This window comes from Echiichthys vipera (assembly GCF_963691815.1).
Source record: "Echiichthys vipera genome assembly, chromosome: 14".
NCBI lineage: Eukaryota > Metazoa > Chordata > Actinopteri > Perciformes > Trachinidae > Echiichthys > Echiichthys vipera.
In genome coordinates, this window is record NC_139839.1 from 21,341,352 (window position 1) to 21,367,240 (window position 25,889).

At 41.4% G+C, this 25,889-nt stretch overlaps 1 protein-coding gene across 2 annotated transcripts in view; it reads left to right on the forward strand.

The window, feature by feature from the left end:
- The window catches only part of abr (ABR activator of RhoGEF and GTPase), a 135,082-nt gene that overhangs the window by 43,446 nt on the left and 65,747 nt on the right, over window positions 1-25,889 (forward strand). For both annotated transcript variants that reach the window (XM_083927026.1, XM_083927027.1), the window contains exons 2-4: window positions 8,686-8,867; window positions 17,467-17,565; window positions 19,573-19,758. In XM_083927026.1, the coding sequence (XP_083783152.1) occupies window positions 8,686-8,867; window positions 17,467-17,565; window positions 19,573-19,758 (467 nt within the window). The remainder of the gene's footprint in view (window positions 1-8,685; window positions 8,868-17,466; window positions 17,566-19,572; window positions 19,759-25,889) is intronic.

Here is a 25,889-nt window from a genome sequence, read left to right on the forward strand (position 1 = left end):
TTCCCTCTGATCTAAATCTGCTGAGGTAGTTTTCTACTCACAAGGCCGATTTAAACACTTGCCAATCTGTCACATAGACTTATGCAGTTGCTCAAGTGAGCAATTTTGCAATCGCATGTCTGTGTGTTTGTGTGTGTATTTACCCTGTTGATGGAAGCTTTTCCTGTGCAAGCCATTCCTTATTAACTTGAGCCTCATTGATCTAACCCCATCAACACACACCAGAGCCTACAAGTAATTGTGTAGAGCATGTAGAGCAGAGAGAGTGGCTGCTTGCCTCGGTGGGGTGCACTGATTTCCCTAAGCAGTATGTGGAGTGTGAAGTAGGTCCAGAGAGAACGACATCAAAGACATGAGACACAATGGTGTTTGGTATTCAAAGAAGTTGTAGGAAACAGCAACCCCTGAAACACTTCAATTCTGAATGTGTTTTTTTGTTTTTGTTTGTGTTCAGTTTTTCATTTAACTGGCCACAAGGAGATTATTTTATGCCACAAGTTTCATGATGCAACCTTTTCGATACAAAATAAAAAATCAGCAGAAATGTCAGGTTTTGCAGTCAGTCCCTCTGAATCAAAAGAAAGCTCTCTGTATTTACACTGGCATTTCACACAGAGGTTTGGTAGCTATACAGGGATAAATCCACAATAGTGGAGATACACATTTCTCCACTGCCTCCTGCCTCTGTCACATGGTTTTGTCTTCCTCTCCGCGGTCTCCACCAGTGGCCTTTCAGCTCAGCTAATGGTGCAGTAATGGCTGTCAGCCCCAGCCAAGTATTTTAGTGGCACTGAAGGAACGTGTGCATATGTGCACAGTTGGCTCTTAACTGTTTGTGAGTCCTCCCAGTGGCTGTCAGGTCAGTCATCGGCCCATGAAGGTCAGCTTTGTGTCCATTTGTCAGATACAGAACCCTTGTATATTCACTCAGTATAACCTTTTATTTTTATTAGGAAAACCTTTAAAAGAATATCTCTGTGGCTTCTGTTGACCCCTGTGGCTACAGCGCTCTACTACAGCTGACATAAATGATACAGGCACACTGACTTAGATCCAATGGAAGAATGTCTAGGCAGACTTCTCAAATGTGAATATTTTCTGGTTTCTTTACTACTCTATATCAGTCAAGTGAATATCTTTGAGTTGTGGACAAATTGATAGATGTGAGGACATCATCTTTGGAAAACACTGATCACCATTTTCTTACACTTTATGGATCAAACAACTAATCGATTAATCGAGAAAATAATCAACAGATTAATCGATAATGTATATAATTGTTAGTTGCAGCCCTAATGGAGATAAATGTCTCTCTTTTTTTAAGGCAGTGTACCACTTACATTTACAAATGAGTCTGTGATTGTATGATGTACCTGGTTCCCCATTTGGAACTACTTATTCCAATAGTCCAATTAATATTTAATCACAGATCATTTGTATCACAGTATGCTTGCCGGATTCAGACTGTGTTAGCTTGCAACAACATATTTTGAATAATTACCAAATGTGAAAACTATTAATCCACACAGACATCTTCCTTTGTAGCAGCATGTGACACTCACAGCGTTGGGTTTGGGTAGTTGGCTCTCCATTAACATGTTATATATTTTTTGGCAGTTTTTCAAGCCTTTATTATATAGAACAGACAGGAAACCGGGTGTGAGGAAGAGGGGGAGGCATGCAGCAAAGGGCCACAGGTTGGAGATGAACCCACAGCCGCTGCTAACTGACTGTCTGAACCAGAAGTCCAGTTTTGGTTGGTTCCTCATTGTACAGTACATAGAGTGTACCTAAAATGTATGCGCATACACCCACACTATTGATTTTTATGGCTACATGACCCATAAACCATAAGAGGACTGTCTTTATTGGCCGGCTGGGAGTTGACGTGACAGTATTCAGTGGACAGAGAAATTCGTTAATGCACTCAAAGAATTTCACAGTTTACCTACTCTCTGTAACTGCTATTTTGATTGCTTCCTCTCAGACTGCGGGTGTGTTTTTTTTTAATACAGCTTTGTTGCCTTCATTGGAATGAGTGCTGCCTGAAAGGTTTATAACAGTGGAAGTACTCAACGGTGAGCAGCTCCAAACCGCCTCTCTTATTTCCATATCAAACCGGTGGCAGCACAGCGGAGTAAGCCTCTCAGTTCCTGAATTTGGGTGGAAGAAACAGGACCAGTGGGACTAAAGTTGTGACCTAAGGTTTGCCCGACTGCCTTTGTGACAGAGATGTCTGCCAGTAAAGGTGTTTAGGTCAAACAGCGCTCACAGGCATACATACACACAGACACACACACACACACACACACACACACACACACACACACACACACACACACGCGCGCCAATGTACACATGGCTTTCTTCTTCGAGGCCGTGTGTGCCGTTCGTTCTCTCCTCTCCAGCAACGGTAAGTCTGGTCGCTCTGTGTTTGATTGTGTAGTTTCTCTGGTGTGTGTGTGTGTGTGTGTGTGTGTGTGTGTGTGTGTGTGTGTGTGTGTGTGTGTGTGTGTGTGTGTGTGTGTGTGTGTGTGTGTGTGTGTGTGTGTGTGTGTGTGTGTGTGTGTGTGTGTGTGTGTGTGTGTGTGTGTGTGTGTGTGTGTGTGTGTGTGTGTGTGTGTGTGTGTGTGTGTGTGTGTGTGTGTGTGTGTGTGTGTGTGTGTGTGTGTGTGTGTGTGTGTGTGTGTGTGTGTGTGTGTGTGTGTGTGTGTGTGTGTGTGTGTGTGTGTGTGTGTGTGTGTGCGTGCGTGCGTGCGTGCGTGGTTGTGTGAGAGGTTGTGTGAGAGAGAGCATGTGAGTCGATCTCGACAGCTTCATGTAGGTCCACCTCACTATTGTGATGTGCCAGACCGAGGCTGTATTGATTTCTCAATAGGATCTTCCTCCTCTGCAAGTCAATCCTTTTACTTGACGTTATCTCCTTTGTAAGCGCATGTCATGTTGAGCTCGTCCCAGTTTAACCCTGTAAACTGTGTATGTTTGGGGAGCGCTCTATTAAACCGTAATAACACGTTAGAGTGGTGAATCCTTCACAGAAAAATCCCCTCTCTGTGGACTGACAGTGCAGCACTGATTTCTCTGTTTGTCACGCGCGGGGATCGTCAGGGTGCATTAGCTGACTGAGGCAGCCGACATTTCAGCCTGTCAGAGTGTGTGCAGAGAAAATTGTGCACAAACAAAACAGCAATGCAACCAAATTATGTTTGAGGATGTTGTGAAATCCGAGCTTCTCCTTCATACTTTTATTCATGTGCATGTGTATCTTTTGTGAGAAAACCTGTCCTAGTGAACTGAAGACATCCGGAGAAAAGCACAAAAAAAATAGATTCATTTTCAGTGAGCTTTCTAACTCAACGACTGTAATGTTGAATTTATTTATAGATTAATAAGAGCATAGATAATTATATTAGTGTTTAAAAGATGTGTAGAACAGCATCACTGCGACAGACATAGATGACAAGATGATAAATTGTTCTTTATACCAGTGGCATAGAGAATTAGTGGCTGAGGGACTTAGACGTAGAGCTGTCAAGGAATATTCTAAATTGAAATATATATTTGAATATTTCTTTAAAAACTGTGTTTAGAGGCCGGCCGACAGGCTAGCTAACTAGCTTGCTAAATCCACCATGCTTTCATGCTACACTGGTTACAGAAATGAAGATGCAGTACCAGTTGTCACTCATCTGGTGATAGCAGGTGCTTGCCTACGTTAGGACAAGGGTGTGTGGATGAAGCATTAAGTTGTTCATTTTTGCTCATTTAGCGGCTGGCTGGGTAGCTTCTTTACTAAGGTGCAGGGAGAGAGAGTTTTACGGTCTTTAAATTAATTTTCACAGCATGTGACATTATTTTATAAGTTCATTTTGTCATGTGCAGGTGTGTAGATATTTTAAAAGACATGCCTATGTGAAAATAAATATGCCGATACAAGTAGTTATGTCTCATTTTGGTTTGCCCTCCGTTCAAACGTCATTTTTGGCCAATTTTGACAGCTACACTAAGGCGTCACATCTCAACAGTCGCAGAATGATTGACAGGATTGAAAACCACACAACACAGTGGATTATTTATTTATTTTAAAGATGATTTTTTTTGGGCAGTTTTTCAAGCCTTTATTATATAGGACGGACAGGAAATGGAGTGAGAGAGGGGGGGCATGCATCAAAGGGCCGCAGGTTGGAATCTAACCTGTAGCCGCTGCCTCGAGGACCTTCAGCCTCTTTACATGGGGCGACTGCTCTAACCACTCAGCCACTGGCCTCCTCAAAAAAAAAAGTTAAAAAAATAATCAGCAACTATTTTGATAATCGATTAATCGTAAACATTCACGCAAAAATCCTGGTTACAGCTGCTCAAATATAGCAACCTGGTTTTCTATCATTAAACTGAATATCGTTTGGTTTCAGACTGACAAAACCAAACATTTCAAGACATCACCTTAGACTTGGAGAAACTGGGATGGATTTTTCACTATTTTCTAATATTTTATAGACCAAACTTCTAATCGATGATATACTTTTTGGAACTGTCGTATCCGTTGACATACGTATGCAACATGTGAGGAGGTTTACCAAGTAAACATTGCTTTGTTTTACAAACCCAAAAGATCTGCTCTGCTGCCACTGAATGAAACATCCATAACATGCACTGAACCACACTGCTGTGATGTTCCTCACACTGTCCCATCTTTTGGTTGTCACATTGTGACAGAGACACATCTTTTGATGATTTCTGATAGACTGATACCTTTCCAAATTCCCGCTCTCTGCCCTTCATCACTTTCTGGTCTTGAAACAATAGGCTTGTTGACCTTCATTATATAATTTCCTCCTCCTCTATCCTTCCTCTTTGTTATCTGGTTTATATAGTGTAGCCTAATCAGATCTGCTGAATTCGGACTAGAATGTCACCTGTATCCCTCACTCTGTCCTTTATACTGTAGTCAATGATTGATAATGATGATAACTGTGCCAGTAGTCAAACCAGGAGAACTGGCTTGATTGTAAATATCTCTCTGTGACAAAAATATATCAACACAGAAGTTGACTTCAGCTGCTTTAAGTGGACGTTTTTCTGTAGTCCGGCATTTCTTTTAGTTTAAACTCATGTCTTTATGGCTTTATGACTTCTCAAGGACAAATTTCCTTTAAATCTTAATTCTTTCAAAGTATATGCTATTAATTACTTCACAACAATAATTTATTTATCAATATATAGCATGTCCATTTTACCTGCCAGTGTGAACTTAGCTCAGTCAGAATAGTGAATTTGGATTAACTTGACTATTTAACTTTTAATGAACTGTAATGTGAATCTGCTTCAGTTGACATTGGGGGAATAAAGAGGTTTTGTCACCCTGCTGGTTTCTATTTGTAAGGCTTAAACACCTTAAAAATATCACTGGGTGTGTTTATAGCTGAGACTGATCGATTGAGTGATCAATGAAGGTACTGAGCTTCTGCATAGAAGCATGTAGTATCACTGCATATAGTATCACTGCTACCACCAGTGTGTGGTGTTTTCTGTCACACCACATGTGGCTTTAGTCTGAGAGTGTTTCTGAACACACGTCTGCTGGCTCTCCTCTGTTCTGTGACTGTCTTGGATCTTGTCTGATCTCCTCACTGAGTGGCCAAGCAGCAGCCGCAGCCAGAGACATCTTCGCAACCACCCTTTACTTTTGTCTCTCTCTGTATCTCTGTCTGTCTTGCATTATTACAGCTAATCAGACATAATGAGTACAAATAATGAACACTCACACACCAAATTACACTTAGAGAGATTCATTCAAACACAAAATGACTCTGATGACTCACATTAACAGTTAAACACATGCATACAAAGCTGACATTAAATGCATGAAGCAACTGTAAGCAAGCTGGAGACCCAGAGACCCAAGTGTACCAATTTTCTCTGCTTTGTCTTGGCTGCTCCGACTCTGGTCTCTGTGACGCTCTGGCTCTCTGCTCAGCACAGCAGGGGCTGTATTTCTGAATGATCCTATGAATCATGGAGGGTGGATGCTCGCCTTGATATGAGTGCCTTGAGTGCACCATTGTGCTAACCATCCATCCTACAAAACAAGGTTGAGCTCTGAGGGAATTTGTCAGGTAATTCTTCTAGATAACGAGAAACTTTATTGTCTTTTTCTGATGCTCACATACACTCTCACGCAACTTTAGCAGATTGGGACAAACTAGCATGTCAGGATGCCAGAAGGTGTACTGAAGAGTCAGAGATGGAACAGATGGAAGGGATAGAGGGAGAGAAAACAAACACACACACACACACACACACACACACAAAGTGCAGATCTTCTCTGTGGTATGATCACAGCACAGTTGTAGTTGGACAAATGACCTTAGCTCAGTGTTTTAACCCTCTCTTTCCCTCTGTCTCATGTTTTAGCGCTTCACTGTCCCTGTTCTCTGTGCATGCTTCACTAAGTCAGCTGAGACCCAAGTGGACCATTTGTCAGCTATTTGCCCGACAGCTACAAATAAACCATATGGTAGCTGTGACTCTCCGCGGGCCGCGTACATAATTTGCATGCAAATAACAGATGGAGGGCATTTTTTTGATTGGCAGGTGGGCCGTCCAGAGATTGCGGGTTACGGTGCGTGTCAGAAGGTGACAGACGCCACTCTAGGCACCCATCAACATTAGCGTGATGGTGTGGTGTCCCAGTGGGGATTGACCCCTGCTTTTATATTCCAATTAGTTCTCATTTGTGTCTCTTTACTGTCGCCTGGTATTCTTACACACACACAAACACACACACACACACACACACACACACACACACACACACACACACACGCACATGCAGAGCCCCACACACTCTAGCACATGCATGACTGTCAATAGTGGATTCAGAGTAGGTTATACATCTGAGATCAAAATTAGAGAACAAATTATTAATACCTGATTTATTCTGAAATACTGTCATATACTGTAATATCAGCTGTGTCTATACCACTGCTGTACTTGCATGTTTTTTTTAAATAACCAAGGCATTTCAACAAAAAACTTTATTATGTGAAAATAAAAACAGTGAGCAAAATTAGAGAACAGTAACCATTGTGTCCGAAGAGAAGATTTCAACAATGTTTTCTTAGGGCCAGACACTTCCTCCTCTTCTTTAGAATTCTTTAGACACTTTGGGTTCAGTCTTTCCCCAGTCCGACACCAAACATAATGTTTCCCATCAGACACAAATAAATTTAACTTTAGCAGCATGTGCATGTGCACCGTGAAGCAGTTCCTTGAAGCTAAGAATATTGAAACAATGAAATGTCCAGCCCAGAGTCCAGATCTAAATCCCATAGAGAATCTCTGGGAAATCCTCAGCAACAAAGTAATGGATAAGAAACCCACTACAGTTACTGAACTGTGGAAGAGACTGAGTCAGAATGGACCAAGATCAAAGCAGAGCAGTGTGAGAAACTAGTGATGTCCTGTGGGCGCAGATGTGCTGAAGTCATTCAAAGCTGTGGCCTCTACACTTCCTGTTCATTTTTCAATCCTATAGAAGAAAACATTGTTGAAATCTTCTCTTCTGACACAATGGTTACTGTTCCTTAATTTTACTCACTGTTTTTTTTCACATGATAAAGGTTTTTGTTGAAGTGCCTTGGTTATTTAAAAACACATACTAGTACAGCAGTGGTGTAGTCACAGTGGATATTCTATTAAATTCTGAACAATAAAATATAACAGTATTTCAGAATAAGTCAAGTATTAATATTTTGATCTTCAGTGTATATGCCGTCACATTGGCTCACCTACGCACCTCCCACACAGCCCACTGCTATATGGCTTTTTCAAATAGTTACACAAGCTTTGGTGCATGCACTTCTCTTATTCAGGGCTCATTAGGAACAACATCTCTGTTTTCTATGTTTGTACTTACTTACAGTAAACTGCCCTTTTTAAAAATTAAAGTTTGTGTTGTAGCTTCAGCCTGGTTCTCACCATCCCTGAGACACATCTCCTCTCTAAAAAGACATCAGTTATAAAAGGTGTCACACAAACATTTTTATGTCTCACACAGTCTTTTTATATCTCCCGTGCCTCTTTGTTATGTACAGTTTTCTTCACCGGTGGTGCTTTAAAGGCAGGGCTGGAGGCGTTCCCTTCACTGGAGCTGCCGCTGTTACTCAGGCCTGAACGCCAGCGTTGTCACTGGACATGAATATCGACCTCAATACTGACACCAAGCCTAACATATAGAACCTAAAGGCTGTGATACACTTTAATAATTGTATAAGGTTTGACCCTGAAACCAGTTCAGCCATGCTAGACTGTCTCATGCTGTTGTTGGCCTGTTTTCAGCTTGTTGATGCCATTGACAGTCCACTGTTATTTGTTCTATCTTTATCATTCTTTTAAGCTAAAATCCACATGCCCTGTCCAAGACATCCAGAAATATCATCTTTCTTTCCATCCATTCTTTGTTATTTTGTAACATGTGTAGTGCCAGAATAAGTGCTGGGTAACACGAGAATTCAGTGATTGCACATAGCACTGCAGAAGTACTCAATTGTTCTCACTGATTCATGGTTGTGAGTCACTGGAGCTTTAGCGATGGCCTTGTTCACTGTAGTGAAATGCTAATCAGCATCAATCTCTCTCTTTTTCCTCTCCGTCTCTCTCTGTCTCTGCCTCTCTGTCCTCCAGACTTTAACTACAACACAGATGGTTACGAAGGGGACGGAGCGGAGGACGGCAAGTCTCAGGATGGCTCGGAGACGCTGCCCTATATAGATGAGTCGCCCACCATGTCGCCCCAGCTGTGCGCGCCCCAAGGGCCCGACGGAGAAATGGTCTCCCCCACACCACCGGAGAGTCTGCTGGCAGGGGTAAGATCGCACGCACACATACGGAGGCAGGTACAAATCATTATTAGTCCTCCACGCTTGAACTTTGTATTATTAGACAAAGGCATTATGTGACAGATAGAGTTAGTGGCTTGTGCATCATAAATCACAGGCTGGATGTTTCAGGTTGGTATGTGGTTAATACTATATGAGTGATTAGCTCAGGTGCAGTTCTCCTCCAGGCAAGTTTCTTCAGTAGAATATGTTAAAATACTGAAAGGCCTGAAGCGAGTTTTATAGGTTTCGGTATTTTTTTCCACAGCATTTCTTTAAGTTATTACACCACACCACAGGGAACTATTACGTATTTATTCATTGTTCAGTGTTATGATTTGGGATGTCTGAATTAACCTTATATCTGCCAAAAGATAACTAAAATCTGTAGCGTGGGAACATTTTGAATACCTAGAAAATGACCAGAGTTGCTGTAAAAGATGGATATCCAATATGCAAAGAGTGCTGTCTAAAAAAGACTGCAAAGGGTCCAACACTTTGAATACGTCCATCAAGATAATTATCCACCCCTTTGTGCTGAGGTCAAAGTTAAAACACATAACTAGAATGTGATGTTATTAAAAGTCGGCCTCCAATCCTTCATTATAGCCCAGCTAATATGAGGCTTCAGCATTCAGATCAAGTTGTATCTTTCAAAGTTAGTGTCTGTACAATTGTTGTAATACAAAAACTGATAATGGATAGGAGGAACAAACACAATGACAAATATAATTCTTTAATGTTTATATGGACAATGGACAAATAGATAAAAATATATATAAATATATATTTGTATATATAGTTAAAAATTAGGAACCTGTGCTTCAATGCACGATCAATTGGAGTTACCATAGCAACCTCTACTAAACTGTATTACCATATACGGTCATGAAACACGTAAAGTTGATTAAAGATTCACTATATATCAAAGATTTAAATTGCATAATATATTTCTCCCCGTGCTACGCATGGGTATGAATGGAAGTCAATTTGGATAAAAGCTAAATGAAGGTAATGAAATATAATGTAATGTAATTTAAAAGAGTTAAAATGTTTGATGTTAGAAACATCCTGATGGGAGCATGTTTATAGTTAACGCTGATCGGACATCAGCCAGTTTTCCTCCTGATTATTAACAGTAGGAGGAGAATGTTTAACCACCGGATCTAGACCCTGTCTAATTGTTAGCGATTAGCCACAATAGCTGGACCGCCCGCAGCACACTGCAGGTGGCACATTCACAGCAGCAGGAAATGACCACTGACCCAGATGGGGTTTGACGCGATCAGCACCGATCTGCCAGTCTGTGTGTCAATTGACCATTTTCAGTTTATCATTGTACAGCTCCAGTGCATCATTTAGAAATAACACAACTGTAGGTGGAACTCTTTTCTTTGTTTATTCGGTCACAGTGGCTATCACCGTGCGTGTGAAGAAGAAGTGCAATACTTCCTCTGTTTACTCCAGATAAACTACTGCAGCAGAAAATATAAAACTCACTGTTTACTGTGGATTTTCCCAAGTCCAACCAGACACCAGGCGTTTAGAACAGCTCCTTTGGTGGCTGTCATTATACTAATAATCTCTGAGTAACAATATAGCACAAGTTCAGTTGTGCATATTTCAGCATCTTTGGTCCTGATGTTTACTCATCCCTCCTCAACGTCAGTAGGTCAGGGTTAAGCAGGGCTCTTTTCATGCCTCACAGCTGTGTGTACGTTTTAACATGTATGACTGTGACTTGTGTGTCTGTCTGTGAGAGTTGATGATTCAGCACCCGGGGTGCCTCAGCGGGAGTCATGTTGACCCTGACCGGATCTGACCCTCCCAAACACACACACACACACACCCACACCCACACCCCTTCACACATCTCAGCAGCTTTGACAGGCAGCATGAAAAAACCTGATTGGACACTACAGCGATCATGACGACAAGTGGTTGGCTCAGGCTGTTGTTATGGGATTTACACCTTTACAGCTTTAGAAGAATCTACCTAGTTTCTCCGTTACAGAAATGGAGAATTTTCCTGGAAATAGCGCTTTCACTTTCGATACCTTTTGTAAAAAATACCTCCCGTTCGATTTTTACATCCTCAACCTCACAGATCCCACTTGATCTATCTGCTATTTAAATCCACCTGCTCTCTCCCATTGGCTCTTTTTTGTTTTGTTTTTTTAAATCTCCTTTCCAAGCAGCTCTATTATCACTGTATTATCACAGTAATGTAAATACACAGAGGCCTTGATCATTGACCTTCTTTTTATAGCGGTGATTCATGAATTATTACATTTATTGTACTGAGGAATTCTTTGTGAGTCACTCTGTGCTGGAGTCAGCTCATGTAAATGAGAATGCGTCTCCATCTAGTGGCAAGCTTAGGTAAGAACAGATGAGACGGGGCATTTTCACATGAAACCGTTTCAAATTTGAAAGGAATAGTTCAGGGAGCTGTTGCTTGAGCCTAGATCTCATGAAGTTAACGCCCTTAATAAAAATAATGATCTTTTCATCAACACAAAAGAAAATGCTCGTTCAATCTCATATTCTGTGAATGTGGTTGCTCTTAAAGATGAAATAAGTTGGTCGCAAAAAGAGCAAAACAAAATATAAAGCTCCCACCTTACAGTAGCCAGTGACCGTCTAGGTTTGTAGTTCCGATAGTCAGTATATATTCACCCACTCCTGTCTCCTGCACCCCGACTCATGAGTCAGAGGAGTTCATAGTGCCGGCTGGTTTGATGCTGCGAGAGATTGTTTGTGGAGGGTTCATGTCAGACGCTGCACTCTCAAGGTCTTTCCACTGAAGTCGTCCTCTCCTAACCGCCTTGTTAAGTCGCCCTTTCTTTCCGCTGAGTTTGCCTTTCATCTGCTGACACGGGAGAGCCAGCCATGACACCTCCATGCCAAGATGCATACATTCAGCATGAGGAGCGTGTTTATAAATGCATACATAACTAAAACATGCTACTTTAGTTGGTATTTGGGACTTTAAAATCATAGTTTCTGGATAAACTGTGTGTATGTTCTACTTAACCGTATTTCCGCCTGCATTTTTTTTCTTCCTTGATTAAAGGGAGGGTTTAAGGACAGAGGGTGTTGTCTGAGGAAAATGGGTGATTTGGGGCTGTATAAATAAAATGTCCTTGACTAATTTTATGCTTTTGCTTTCTTCTTTTTCCTTTTTTTCCTTCCTTGTTATAATTATTCTTTTGTCCATTCTGTGTTTCTAGTGTGACATCCTTTCTCTCACTTTCTTTCTTTCTTTCTTTCTTTCTTTCTTTCTTTCTTTCCTTCTTTCTTTCTTTTCTTTTCTTTTCTTTCTGTGTGTTCCATTCTCCACCCATATTAATGGCTTGTTATAGAGGTGACCTAGAAATACAAGCCACAAGCATAAATGTACTCTTAATTGTTTTCCCAACACTCTTGCGAGTCCTTGGCTCGTAAAATCAGTCTGACCTATATACATAATATAGGCTAGGAGGTTAGCAACCTTAAGTGTTAGCCTGGAGTTTGCAAGAGAAGCTCTGCAGAGATGGCCCGCACAGATCATGAGGTGAGGGAGGCTCCAGAGAAATGGGGGGAGATCTAGATGGAGGCTGACTCCCTGTGAAGTGGCACCCAAGGGTCCGGACTGTTGTGGTGTGTGAACTGTATTCATTAATAAATACACTCAAACTGATAGCTGAATCATCACATCTTGATTCACATTTTCACTTACATTTCCTTTAATATCCAGAGTTATTGATTTTTCCTAACAGCTCGTCCCAGTGCGCACACATTGTCTGTCTTAACACTATTTTATTTTTGAACCCCATGTTCTGCCCGTGCTTAACTGCTGATCTATGTGACCTGTAATTAGAATCAGCCGCACCGGCAGCGCATTAGCTCGTCTCAGCTCCACATCCAAGGCTCTCAGCAGATCAATAAAGAGACAATGGCCGGAGAGAAGGAGAGAGGGAACCCTGTAACACTGAGCCGTGCGAAAAAGAGAGAAGCTGTGTGTTTGAGGAAGTGACTTTTGCCTGAAGATACGGAAGAAAGAAATGAAGAAAATGAAGCAGACTTGAGTCTCCCAGTGAAGCACAGACAGAAAAGGCTCTATGTAGTCATCAAGGAAGTGGCTGGATAGCATTTGTTGTGAGGGGAGGGGCGACGTGGAGGGAGGGCAGACCTCATCGACCGAGGTGGAACAGTGGTACACACACACACGCACACACAGAGAGTAGAGTATACACATACACTCACACCAGGAAGCCCAGCAGAGGAAGGGGGTGGGGTAGTGTAGGCGGGGTCCTCTCTCTTTCTTTCTCGGTGTCCAGACGAGTTGCTCTAAAGGGAAAACACTGATGTGTCCAGGCAGGCCCTGAAGAAGGGAAATCTCAGGCAGAAAGAGGGGAGGAAGAGGCGGAAGAAAGAAAAAGAAAGAGAGAATCATGGAGGAGGAAGAGGAGGAAGTGCTGTGCTACTTGGACAGGGTGCTGGAGGAGGAGGAGGATGTGTTTGAATATGGAGATGGGGAGCTGGACCCCATCACTCCGATACATAGACAGTTTAAGGTGAGACAGCGGCTGGACAGCTGGATGCAGGGGATACACACACACACACAGACACACTTATGCAACTAACAGCCCAACAAGGCATGAAATCTTGTCTTAATATAGCAGAGTGGAAAGTCTTATTGGTGTTTTGGCACGATGTGATGCCACGATGAACTGCTACGTGTGCTTATAAAACATCTGTGCTGCAAGAGTGTGTACGCGAGTGTGTGTGACAGCCATTAGTGTGTCAGCGTGGCCTGATGAGGCAGCTACTCTGGAGCACATGTCTACTCACTCTGCTGCTTTTTAATGACGTCTGGTCTGTTTCTAATAGTGACTTCTGTAAAAAAGTGTGTGCGTGTGTGTGTGTGTGTGTGTGTGTCTGTGTGCGTGTGCGTGCATGTGTGTATGTGTGTGTGTGTGTTCCTCCCAGTAGTTGAATTGGCAAACAGCCCGTGTTGTTCCCGGTCACATTTGATAACAGCTCCTTTATCACACAGAATAAGAGCAGAGGGCACAATAAAAAAGCATGCAGGGTTTTTTTTTCTGTCCTAACTGAGAAGTGCACACACAGGAGCAGGTTGCCATGGAAAAATCCTTTCACCGCTCATGTATTTCTCATCTTGCCCTCTCGCCACACAGTAGCTCTTTGTACAGCAGAGGGAAAATATTCCCACTGTTGGAAAAAAATAGTTTTCCCTTCCTTTCCTGTTTTTTTTCATCCTGCTGTGACATGTTTGTCACTGAAGAAGTAAGCCTTACACGTCACCAAGAACACATTTCACAATAAAAATGCATTTGACTACACAAATCTAGCATCATACGTCAGACCTTAAAACAGCTAAGATATGACATGTATAAAAAACGCCTGGGGATGTGGACACTCATATGGTTCGTGGTTCTTAAAATAAATGGTAAGCTGCAGCTGTATTTTGTGCATCAAAGAACCGTCTAAGATGACTCATTTCTGGTGCTGCTTTCTTTCGAGTTTTAGTCTGGAGGAACATTTTCTTTCAGTTTCTTTCAAAGAATACCAGCCTTATATCTGACTCAGAGGCTCCATCCCACAGGCTCAAACCCTGCCCACTACATGTGCTTTTGACATCCTTCATGAACTTATTGAGTGCAGCTTGAGAGATGAATGACATGACTGGACACTTGTCACAGTTTAGTTGAAAACGATCTGTCGCTGTTACATGAGGGAGTCAATCACAGGGAGATTAAGCATCATCGCTCTCATCAGAAATGTGGAGAGATGCGTGTATGTTGATGAACAAGTGCATATATAACATATCAGAGTTATCACAGATCACACATGAGGCTCACATTCATCAGAACATGGGTTGACATAGTTATATTTATCTGAAAGTGAGGTGAATGTACTGCATGTTTACAGTTAAGTATTTAAAAGTGTGATGAAGTAATACTTAATGCGAAATCTCTAATGTCCTCCAGTGAACTACTTGTTAAAGGTCCCGTATTGTAAAAAGTTATTTTATTATAAAGCAGGTTGAGATGTTATATAAATACTGTGAGAGTATCAAAACTCATTCACAGAGAAATGCACACAGTCCGTATTCATAAACTGTGTCTTTAAACGAGCCGTCAGGATTTCTGTACAGTTAGGATGTCACAACGGTATTATATAAAGGTAGAAAGTCCTTTTAAAGCCATTCCCCGGCTGTAATGGCGGTGCAGAGACTCCAAGAGCAAAGATGCAGAAGACACGTAAACACTGACCAATCAGAGCAGACTGGACTTTTACAGGAGAGGAGCTCAAAGAGACAGACACTAATTGTTTCAGACAATTAATGAATACAGGTTTATTCAAACAGACAGTATGAGAAAAAGGATGTGTTTTTTAGAACATTTAAGTATGTAAACATGTTCTATTAGAAAACCCAAAATAAAAGTATGAACCTGAAGATGAGCAGAACACAGGACCTTTAACGATCCTGTCGTTAAGAAATGTAAAGTTTATGTTATGCTCATGCTGTATTAACTGTACAAGGTTATACAGTATACCTCCAGTCTTGAGGGATAAGATCAGCGCGGATGTTAGGCATGATTGGGTTAAAACAATGAGGTCATGGCTCCTTGTCTTATCAGGCAGGGCTGGTGTGCTGATATCATTGTAAGGATCTGGCTGTGTTAATAATTAATCTTACTTTCTTGCTGTCATGGCTGTTCTTTGGCCTCCCTTAAGTACATATGACACTTTAACGTCACTATTCTCCACTTTATTGCCTTTTGTCTGTGTGCATAGACGTGTTTGTGTGTGCGTGTGTGTGCGTGCGCGTATGTGTGTGTAGCAGGGGGCGAAGAGTGAATGACAGCCTGAACAGGTGTAAAGTGGGTTTACTGTTAAGCTAGCTGTAATTTTATTATGGAGGAGAATTGCTTGTGAAGCTTTCATTTCAATTTTAATTGTTTTGCTCAACATGGTCATCATTTTTAATATGCATTTTTAATATGCTTTCTAATTAAAGTGACCTGACCTGGCTTGTTTAGGTTATATGAAATGTATTCGCCATTTACAGTATAGTGTGTATGCAGCAGGTGCTAATATATCATTGTTATAAGTGTGTGTGCGTGTGATTAAGAAACATCACATAGTGTGGAATGTATTTTATCAATGGCTTGCTGACTAGATGAGATGAGTCTGTGTGCTGACCTATAGCACACAAGTTTGTATAACAGTTTGCTTTCTTACACAAAGTGAAGATAGGTATAATTTAAAGTCATCGTTCCTTTTTTATCACCACAGTGGATACCTACAACACAAAAAATAAGTACGTTTGTCACAACACAATACACTTTCCGTGATCATTCACCTGCCTCCTTCTCTAAAGATGGCCACTCAAAGCACACGTACACACACGTAAACGTGCATACATATTAAACCTAAACATCCCTCATTAAGTTCATATAGTCCAATTATTTGGTCTCTGTACATTATTTCAAATTCAATAACAGTTTAACGACATTTGAAATGATTTTCCAAAGAATTCCACAGTTTGACTCACACACTGAAACACACATCGGCTGTAATGCAGCGCGTGAAAACAGAGTTTCTTATCTACAGCTTAGGTACATTTTCAGGCAATAACATGTTTTATGGCTTTAAACATTATAACAAAGGTTTGAATTGAAATAAACCCTTCTGTTTTATTACCCTTGGCATGAAAGGCAGTCTGTTGGTATGTTCCCTTTGTGTTATTAAATTTGTATTTTGTACAGTATAACTAAATATGGTAAAATAAGTGAGAAGTACCTTATAAGAAGAGCCTTATAATCCAGTACAGACTTTACGATGTTTAGTCCTGCAACACTTTTGTAGTTGCATCCAAAATAGATGAGTTACAGACATGCATGTCAGGTGGTTCGCATGGTGATAAAATTCCCAAAGGTGTGAGTTGAACCGAGTCGACTTGTCTGTCTCATCCTATCTCGCGTGTTTCACTGCTTTCTTTCCATTGCATGCTGGGATAATGTAGAATACCAACCTCAAGACTGTCAAGCATTTCACCTCAGTTTAACCTCTCTAGCTCACCGCTCTCAGCTATATTTCTCACCTTTTCTCATTGAAGTGCTGAGAACTCTTACTCAGACTAGTGTTTTCTTCAGGATATGGATAAAGGTATTAGTGTGCCTTGTTTTCCTCTTGCTCCTTGTTTCTCAAACATTAATAGGGAGGTGGCTTCCCTGATATCGAAGTCCAAATTCACCAACTTCCTGGAAATACTAGAAGTAAAACTTTCCCACAAGGGAAGCAAGCCATTTGTATGTTTTTAGATTCCCAATAAACAGCTGCCTCTCATACCTACGCACTCTGGATGTGTGTGTTTTAATCTCATGTTTACCTGATGTGGGGACTGTAGTGGTAACATGCAGGAAACAAGCTTAAGTTATTGTACTGTGATGTGGTGATCGTTAGTGTGTGTGTGTGTGTGTGTGTGTGTGTGTGTGTGTGTGTGTGTGTGTGTGTGACTTGTATTACTACATGTCTAATAGTTGAATACATTCATGTCTGTTTCATCCTGCAGGGAGAAATAGAGAAAGGGCTGGAGATGAAAAAACTGGTGCTGTCAGGTTTCTTGGCCAGCGAAGAGATCTACATCAACCAGCTGGAGGCCCTGCTACTGGTGAGGCACACACACACACACACACACACACACACACACACACACACACACACACACACACACACACACACACACACACACACACACACACACACAGCTGGGGTGAAGATAATTTCAATTTCTGACACTGACAGACATTCACTTGTTTTGGGGGAAAGCGGCTTGTTTAGGCTCATGTGTCAGTGCTGCTGCTGTGTGAGTTGGTGCAGCCTGTGTGAACTGTCAGAGCTCCATCAGTGGTTAATGGCCATACTGAAAGCAGGACCACAGTCACAGCAGTTTCCTGCAACACTTACTGAGCATGCTTCTCCATGCTAAGCCACGATGTCATACCTTGCCGCTCTCAGCCGCACTCTGCACTTTGACCAACATGGAGTCAGTCTGACATCAAACTGTGAGGCTGTTTATGAAAAGTCACACATCAGGTATACTACTAAGCCTCCACCACTACAACAACAAAAAAAACTGTAGTTAGTCAATAAGGTCAACAAAAGATTGCAGTAATTCTGGCAGAAATCTGGTCAGTCTTTCAGTTCCTTCTCTTTCTACCCCAGTGACGACACAAGATACAAATCAACCAACAAAGAGTTTGTTCCTGTCCTCCTCCACTTCCTCAGTTGTTGAGAGAATATCTAAAACACACTGTGCAATCTCACTTTTGTTTTTGCTTTGTTGTATTTTTTCTTTATATTTGGCAGGTTTTTAGTTTGCTTTAACAAATTAAAGGCAAGCCAGGACTTGTAAACAAAAGTCACAAGTAGCTTGCGAGTAACCCTCTGTTAACGATGATGGTGGTGGATTGGACCAAATCTAGGGAGACTGAGGTTGATATCTGACAGCCAGCAGTTGCTTTTTCTTGGATCTTTTGGTATAATGGTAAACTCCAGTTTGGTGTGTAACACCTGAGGAGGTAACGTACTACGAAGACAACAGACAAGTTCATTGTATTTGGCTTGTTGTTTCCTGCACCTCACTCGGCTTCAAAGAACCAAAGCTACTAACGCACTGCTAATAAATATTTCCCATAGATCTCAAGAGCTCGCACTCGACACTGCACTTTCTTGGGTCCTCAGGAATACACTCGCCAAGTGTAAAGTCGATCAGATGAACGATTGTGGAGATAAACGAAGGACAGACAGACAGAGACTCCTTCTATTTTAGTTAGATCAATATCGTCGATACCACGCACAAAATTAGCTGTGTTGAGCTGAGAATGAGCCATTTGATAACATGCAGACACACACTGCAGCATTGCCTTGGACCAAATACACTTTTATACTCATACAGGTAGCTTATCATTAGTAACTGTTTAGATATTGATTTCCAATATGTCCATCTCCAGCACTAAATTGTCCGTGTGTAAATGCATTTAAAGAGTAAAACTGTTGTTATCTTGTAAAGTAAAAGGAGGGATTTGATCCCCTGCCTCATTTATACGGAGGGCTGTTCAGCTTCATGCTTTGCATTCAAACAACCCCTGCAATCAGTGTGAGACTGACTCATCATCAGCCTGAGAGAATTAAAGTTTCCATGACGTGAAAGCGTTTTTGTTATCACTCTAATTCAGGGTCGCCCCCTACCGTGTCCACTCCACTCATATCTATGATTAACTGAGTCGGTGTGCAATCTGACTGGTCAGAAACTGCCCTGCAGAGAAGAGAGTCACCCACTTGTGGAGCAGCGAGGCTAAGATTACATGCTTATCACTAGGTGACACATAGCAAGATCAGAAACTTTTTTCAGGCGCTGGCCCAATTAGGCCACTGACTGGCCAATTAACTGCCCCAAATTAAACTCACTATGAAAGTCTGCTCTTAAATTAGACACAGCTTCAACCCATTTTATCTGAAATGTATGCCGTAGTCAAAATGCTTTAAGAAGTAAAGTTTATGTCATATTTCTTGCTTTCTAGTTCTTCATATATTTACTGTAGTTAACCTCTGGAAAAGATGCTTAAGCTTGGTCCTCACTTCACTTCCTCTGTCCTCTCTGTCTCTCATTCTCCAGCCCATGCGTCCTCTGAAAGCCACAGCCACAACCTCACAGCCTGTCCTGACCATCCAGCAGGTAGAGACCATCTTCTACAAAATCCAGGACATTTTTGAGATCCACAAGGAGTTCTACGACGCCCTCTTACCCAACATCCAGCAGTGGGACGAGAAGGTCACCGTAGGACATTTGTTCCAGAAGCTGGTGAGTCTGACTTGAGCCTAAAACTAGTGTGTGGGTCTTGTTTTCCCCCTCTCCATCATTTGCAAGGTACATGTAAATAAGTGTTAAAGAGTCAGACACTAATGAATCCCTCATCTAAGGGCGCACTCACACTGTCCATTCGTACTGTGCCCCGGTCTAGGCCCATTTGTACTCGCATTACTAGAAATGATCTGGGCTGCGGCTTGATTGCTTCTTGCTTATACATCATCACCCCTCGGAGATTTAGTTTTGTCTGACTGTTTTTTAATATTTTCAGCTGACAAAATCTGCAGTAAACACTCAACGCATCAAACCACCGGTGGCATCTGTTTAAAAGTCCGTCGCGGAGAACAGACTCATATAAATAGACATCAGGACCGCCGTCAATGCTCACGCTACATGTACCCACACTCGTGCCCGTACGTGTGCATCCGTGCTTTACAAAAGCCCACCTCTCTCAACTGGTCCGCGGCCGGCAAGTTGTCCTCTCACTGGTCAAACGAACTAGACATTAGCCGTGAAGCGTGCTAAGGTACGAATTGACAGTGTGCCCTAAATTACACCCTGTGTGCGCAGTGTGTGCTTGTTCTCCTGTGCCTGCGGTCTGAGTGGATTATCAGAAATGTTTGCAGCCTCCGATCTATAACGCCATCATATGTTGCGGGATAATGATGCTTAAATAGGCCCTCTCAGTACATAATGTTACAACATCATTGTTATGTGTGTGTGTGCATGTGTCTGTGTGTGGAATTAGCAAGGCTCCAGGCCTCAGCTAGTCTCACAGTCAGCCAGCCCCCCTTCTGTGTTACATTATTACATTGTCAGATTTACAGTGGATAATGTAATTTGAGCAGGGCTTCTCGGCACATAACATACTGTAAGAGCGTGTGCACATACGGAGTGTGTGTGTCTCTCTCTCTTTTAGATACTCATTACATTTGATTGGCAGACCGTAGATGATGACTTAGGCTGATGCAACATGCTGTAATAGAGACTTTCAGCTGAGATGAGAGAAACTGGACTTCTAGTAGGAAATATAAATAGATATTTTCATTTTGCAAGGTAATGTGCCCATTCAGTGCGTAAAATCAAGAGGCAGTCATCAGTAGAAATTTCTTAACTTCAGTGGACTTTTTGAACAATTTGAATGCCCGTTGGTAGCTGGTAGGATTGAAGTTAATAAAGCCTGGCACACTGTGTCCTGTTAGTTCACCCTGACTCTGTCCTACTGTGGGCAGGCGGTAACAGAATATTGTGGTTTCTAAATATCCTGGACTGGAAACTAAACAGACAAACTCTCTACTTAGAGAGTAGTGGTAGTGAACTGCTGCACGCCTCCTCTACAGAAGATAAAGAACAAAACAGTGTTTTTTGTTTTATTTTATTAGGCTCATATCTGTATTCTAGCCATTAACAAGCCATTAACATTTGCGTGGTATTGAAACTATAATTTTTTGCCATCCTGCTGTTCAAAGTGTTATTAATGTGACTTTTACAGCCTTACTTTGTGATAGGAGTTTTAAAAGATTATTGACAATACAGTACATTCTTTATCACTTACCATAGCGTCATTTCACATAGCGAGTGTCGTTGTGGATTGGATGTTAAATTAATAATAAATGATCAGCTTGAAAAACAAAGCCTATTATTGTTGATTTACACAATGACATGAAAATTGTTTATGCCGTTTTAGAAATCTCCCTTTCAATTGTGTAACAATAACCAGATAAATGTGATTAACCAGTGTCGGACCAGTGATTAAATATGTCCTGTATTCAGCCTGCGCCATGTGTCTGGATTTAGGAGACACAATTTATTCTTGCTAATGAGCTGTGAGTTCATCAGATGTCCCATTATGAGAGAATCTGTGACATTTTGCCAAGTCGTGAGCACATTGTTGTTTTGACTAGAGCACAGGAGCGAGTGTCATGCCAGCTCAGACAAATGAATTCCTCATAACCAAGACTTCTATTTGAGTCTTTTAAAAAAGAGAAGTTATGTATGATTGGCCTGTGATTCAGTGTTTGTTTCTGTGAGCTTGCAGCTACCAGAAATAGTTTTAAAATGTCACAGATCAAAATAGAGAGTTGATGTCTATGCAATGGGCAAGATATGAGCAAACAGTAGACGGCAGATCCGATCTTATTAACAACTAACAGTTTGTCACCATATATTTCTGGACAAAATGAAGGTGTCCCATTGTTTAGGGATCATAAGGTTGAATGTAAAGCTAAATGTACATGCTTCTGTTGTGTTCATTCACACCCCAGGGACCTTTTGGTTTTGACAAAGATATAAATACAACATCGATGTAAGAGTAACTGAACCTGATGAGGTTGTCTCTTATTCTGATATTAAACAGGACTCTCTGCATTATTAACAGGTTTTGCTGTGGTTTTCAACATCTCCCTGCAGGTTTCAGGTACATTTTGAAGTCTTAAAAAAACATGTCAACCCCGGTCATTATAAGCAGAAACCTACTGTGACTCAAATATTATAGCTTATAAACACTTTAAATGAACAGATTCAATTTTCTGAAGGTGAAGGTGGAAAAGTTTAGAGTAAGGAACTGTGAAAGAGACTTTAGCTGCATTTCTCACTTTAGCACAGAATGATGTAGCATCTTTGAGACAAGCTAAGCTAGCTAGCTGCTGGTAGAATAGCTAGCTGCAGCAGGAACAACTGAATCTGTAATTACCAGCTACTGCAGAGTGTCCAGTACTCAACTGATATGTGTTTACAACAACACACTTTGATGACCAAAGAAAGGGACTAAGGTTGGCTAGCTAACTAACTAACATCGAAACACAAAACTGACCAGCTGGAGTGGCAAAATGATACAGTAGTTGACCGCCAGTCAAAACACACTACAGAAATGAACCATGTGTAGTCATGTTGTAATGTACATTATATGTTTAAAAGCACAAACCGCTAGCGCTGGCTATAATATTTTTTCAGTACCGATTCTACTGAAATGTGTCTTTAGCACCGAGTGTTGAAAATTGTTAAGTATTGAAAGTTAGCATTGAATGTCTGGTCAGATTCCTAATCGTCACTTATTCTTTGCGGTCATATTTCCTTCTTTAATAATCACTTTGGCATACCTTTGGACTGTGTTATATACAATTTAAGTTATTTTGTTTCTTTCACTTTTTAAATGTGTTTGCAACTCGGGAAGATTGATTGTCGATGCTACATGAGCTTATATCTTGAAGCAGAGAAAATGAACAGAGCTCTCGTGTAGAAATGCAATCATTTTTAGTGGCTTAAGTACTTCCTCTCGCCCCCCCCCCCCCCCCCCCACAAAGTGACACCTATTAGTGCAGTCATCAGCTCCCATCTGTGCTGTGTATGTGTGCGTACGTGAGCATGTTATGTGGAAGCTAAACATTTAGTCAGAGTGGCAGTGTGAGAGTACAGATGCCAGTGTAATTAGCTGGTTCGCTCCCTACTGCTCCTTGTCAGCAGCATGGAGGCCGCTGAAGCAACACAGAGGGACAGTGTTCTCTCACCTTTTTCAGACAAGAAAGGGTTCAGCTTCAGCCTGTGACTGCCAGGATTGGATTTGACCAACCAAATTATCCAAATCCCTGGAGGCGCTGCGGAGACTTTGATCATTTATTAGGTGGAGAGGGTTCTGCAGCCATGGCTCTGAAGAGCTTTTGGGCAAATACATTTTAAACACATTTTTGAATGCATGCATCTATCTTTTGACACCAACTATAACATTAATCCATGTATTATATTATTGTGTTAAGTGGATTAATGCTTCCCCATTCTAACCTGCTAGTGGCGTGGCTCTATGGATGGCAGTGCTGGTCGGCCAACCACTTTGACACTTTAACCATTGGATGCATTGGCGTGGAATTTTACACGAGTCGTTTTATGATGTCAAGGAGTGATCCCCTGATCTTCTGCATGCTATGGTACTACGCGACATATTTGGTATTTTTAGTGAAACACCTCAACAAATATTGGATAGATTGCCGTGAAATATTGTACGGATATGATTGATGTATGAATTTTTTAAACTTTAAACTTTGTTAATCCCTTAATTTTTCATTGAGCACCATCATCAGGTCAAACGTTTCTTTGATTTATGACCTAATACCTGCAAAACAACATCCCTATCATCATCAGTTGTGTTTATTGCTAATTAACAGCATGCTAACCCGCAGTGCCATTGCGAGCATGTTGGCATGCTGACGTTAGCATTTAGCTCAGAGCATGGCTGTGCCTAAGTACAGCCTCACAGAGATGTTAGCATGGCGGCAGACTCTTAGTTATGAGAAGGGGATGTCAGGATGTTTCATGATACCTACATAAGCTCATTTGGGGTCAGGGTTATTTTACTTTGAGATCTGAATTTATTCATGAGATACTAGTTAGGAGTGAGATGCCTCTGTTTGATTATACTCTGCAGTCGTAAGTCACATCACACGTGCACGAGTCATTGTTAAAGATGAACAGGGTTGTTTTTGGCAACAGGAGGAGCTGCGGCTAATTGTAGACCACAGAGTACGGCACATACATTATTTAATTGTGCAATTGATCTAGTCCTGGGATATCACTCTGCAAGTCAGTTAGTTCTACTCAAGCATGTGCAGAATACAGATATTGCTAATTGCTAGATTGATTATGCTGAGACTAAGTGAATGCTTTTTATACAAGAGTTGAGGAGTTGGCTGCATTCAGTATTTCACTTTTTTAGCCATCATTGCACTTATTATTGCTGTGTTTGTCTTTGTTTTCTTTTACTGATCATAACCAAATGATTAGTGCTTAAACAGTGAGGCCTCCTCTAAAGTAAAAATCAAATAATCAAAGTAGAGCTCAGACTATGATCTGTGTGTTTCATTCAGAGCTATATAGTAATGCAGCAGATATTGTTAGAAACATGGTTTGGCCTGCAGCGTTCTGCTGTCCAACATGTCAGTGAGGATGTACGTTATCTACAGGCATTTTTATCTGCTACAAAGTGTCTGTTTCTAGTGAGGACTCTAGTACAGTTCCTCTCCGCCTCCACTTCTAGACACAAGCTGTTGTTTTCCCACCCTCTACTTTGACCTGTGATCTTGTTGTTTGAAGTGTAGGCGCTATGTTTGTCCGCGTTGCAGTGACGGAGGAAGCTGGAGAAGCTTTATACGGGTTCGACGTGTCCAGGCACCATGATGAACTGATGAAATACCATGATCACGTCATTTTGCTTGGTTTGTACCTCCCTGCCAAGCTGCCGAGTCAAAACTCTCTTTGGAAATGTGATCACACATGGCGGTTTCTATCTCCCATCCAAGGTTTTGGTTTGAGATGACAAAGTTTCCAATTATGATGAGAGGATATACAGACAGTGACAGTTGTTGGGTGACTTTTCTCTATCATTCCTATGAAGAAAGTATTGATCTACATCATCATCTTTTTAGTGTCACATGAGGCCAGATGGTTCCCTCTTGTACCCAACTCTTGACTTCACACTGTGGGGAACTGGAAGGAGAGGAAGTGAAAATAGGATGAGGAGGGGTTTTAAGGACAAAAGTAACAAGTCTTACGCATTCACTCTTTTCAGCTGAATCCAATCTCATTGCTTTAATAGCCTGCAGTCATCTCTTCAGCCCAGCCATTCAAGCATAGCTGTAGCAGGATGCATATTCATGCATTGCTGGTCTGCAGCTTGTGCCACAGTGCACATACAGCGCAGCAGAGAGGGGCTGTTAATGAAAGGGGCGAGGGCAGAGAAAGTGTATCTGTTTGAATCAGGAGGACTGCACAGAGCCACCAGTGGAGTGACAGCATTGGAGTGTGGGCATCGACTATGCTCTATGTGTGTAACAGTGTGTGTGTGTGAGATTATTTCCTGTATGCTGATAGAGCAAAAGAGGGACTGCAATTTTCAACCCTCCACTTTAGACAAAGTTCTGATGAGAATGAGAATCAAATATTCTGCCAGAGCTGTTTATGAATTGTAATATAATTATGTGAGTATATGAACGTTATGAAGTATGGAAGTGATTTTGGTTTAGGGCTGGGTGAATAAAGCTGTAATCCTAATCCGTAAGAATTGATCTTTAATCCAGTTTTATTTTCACTTATGCTTTTGGCTTTCAATTATGAAAACAAGACAATTGAGATAAAAT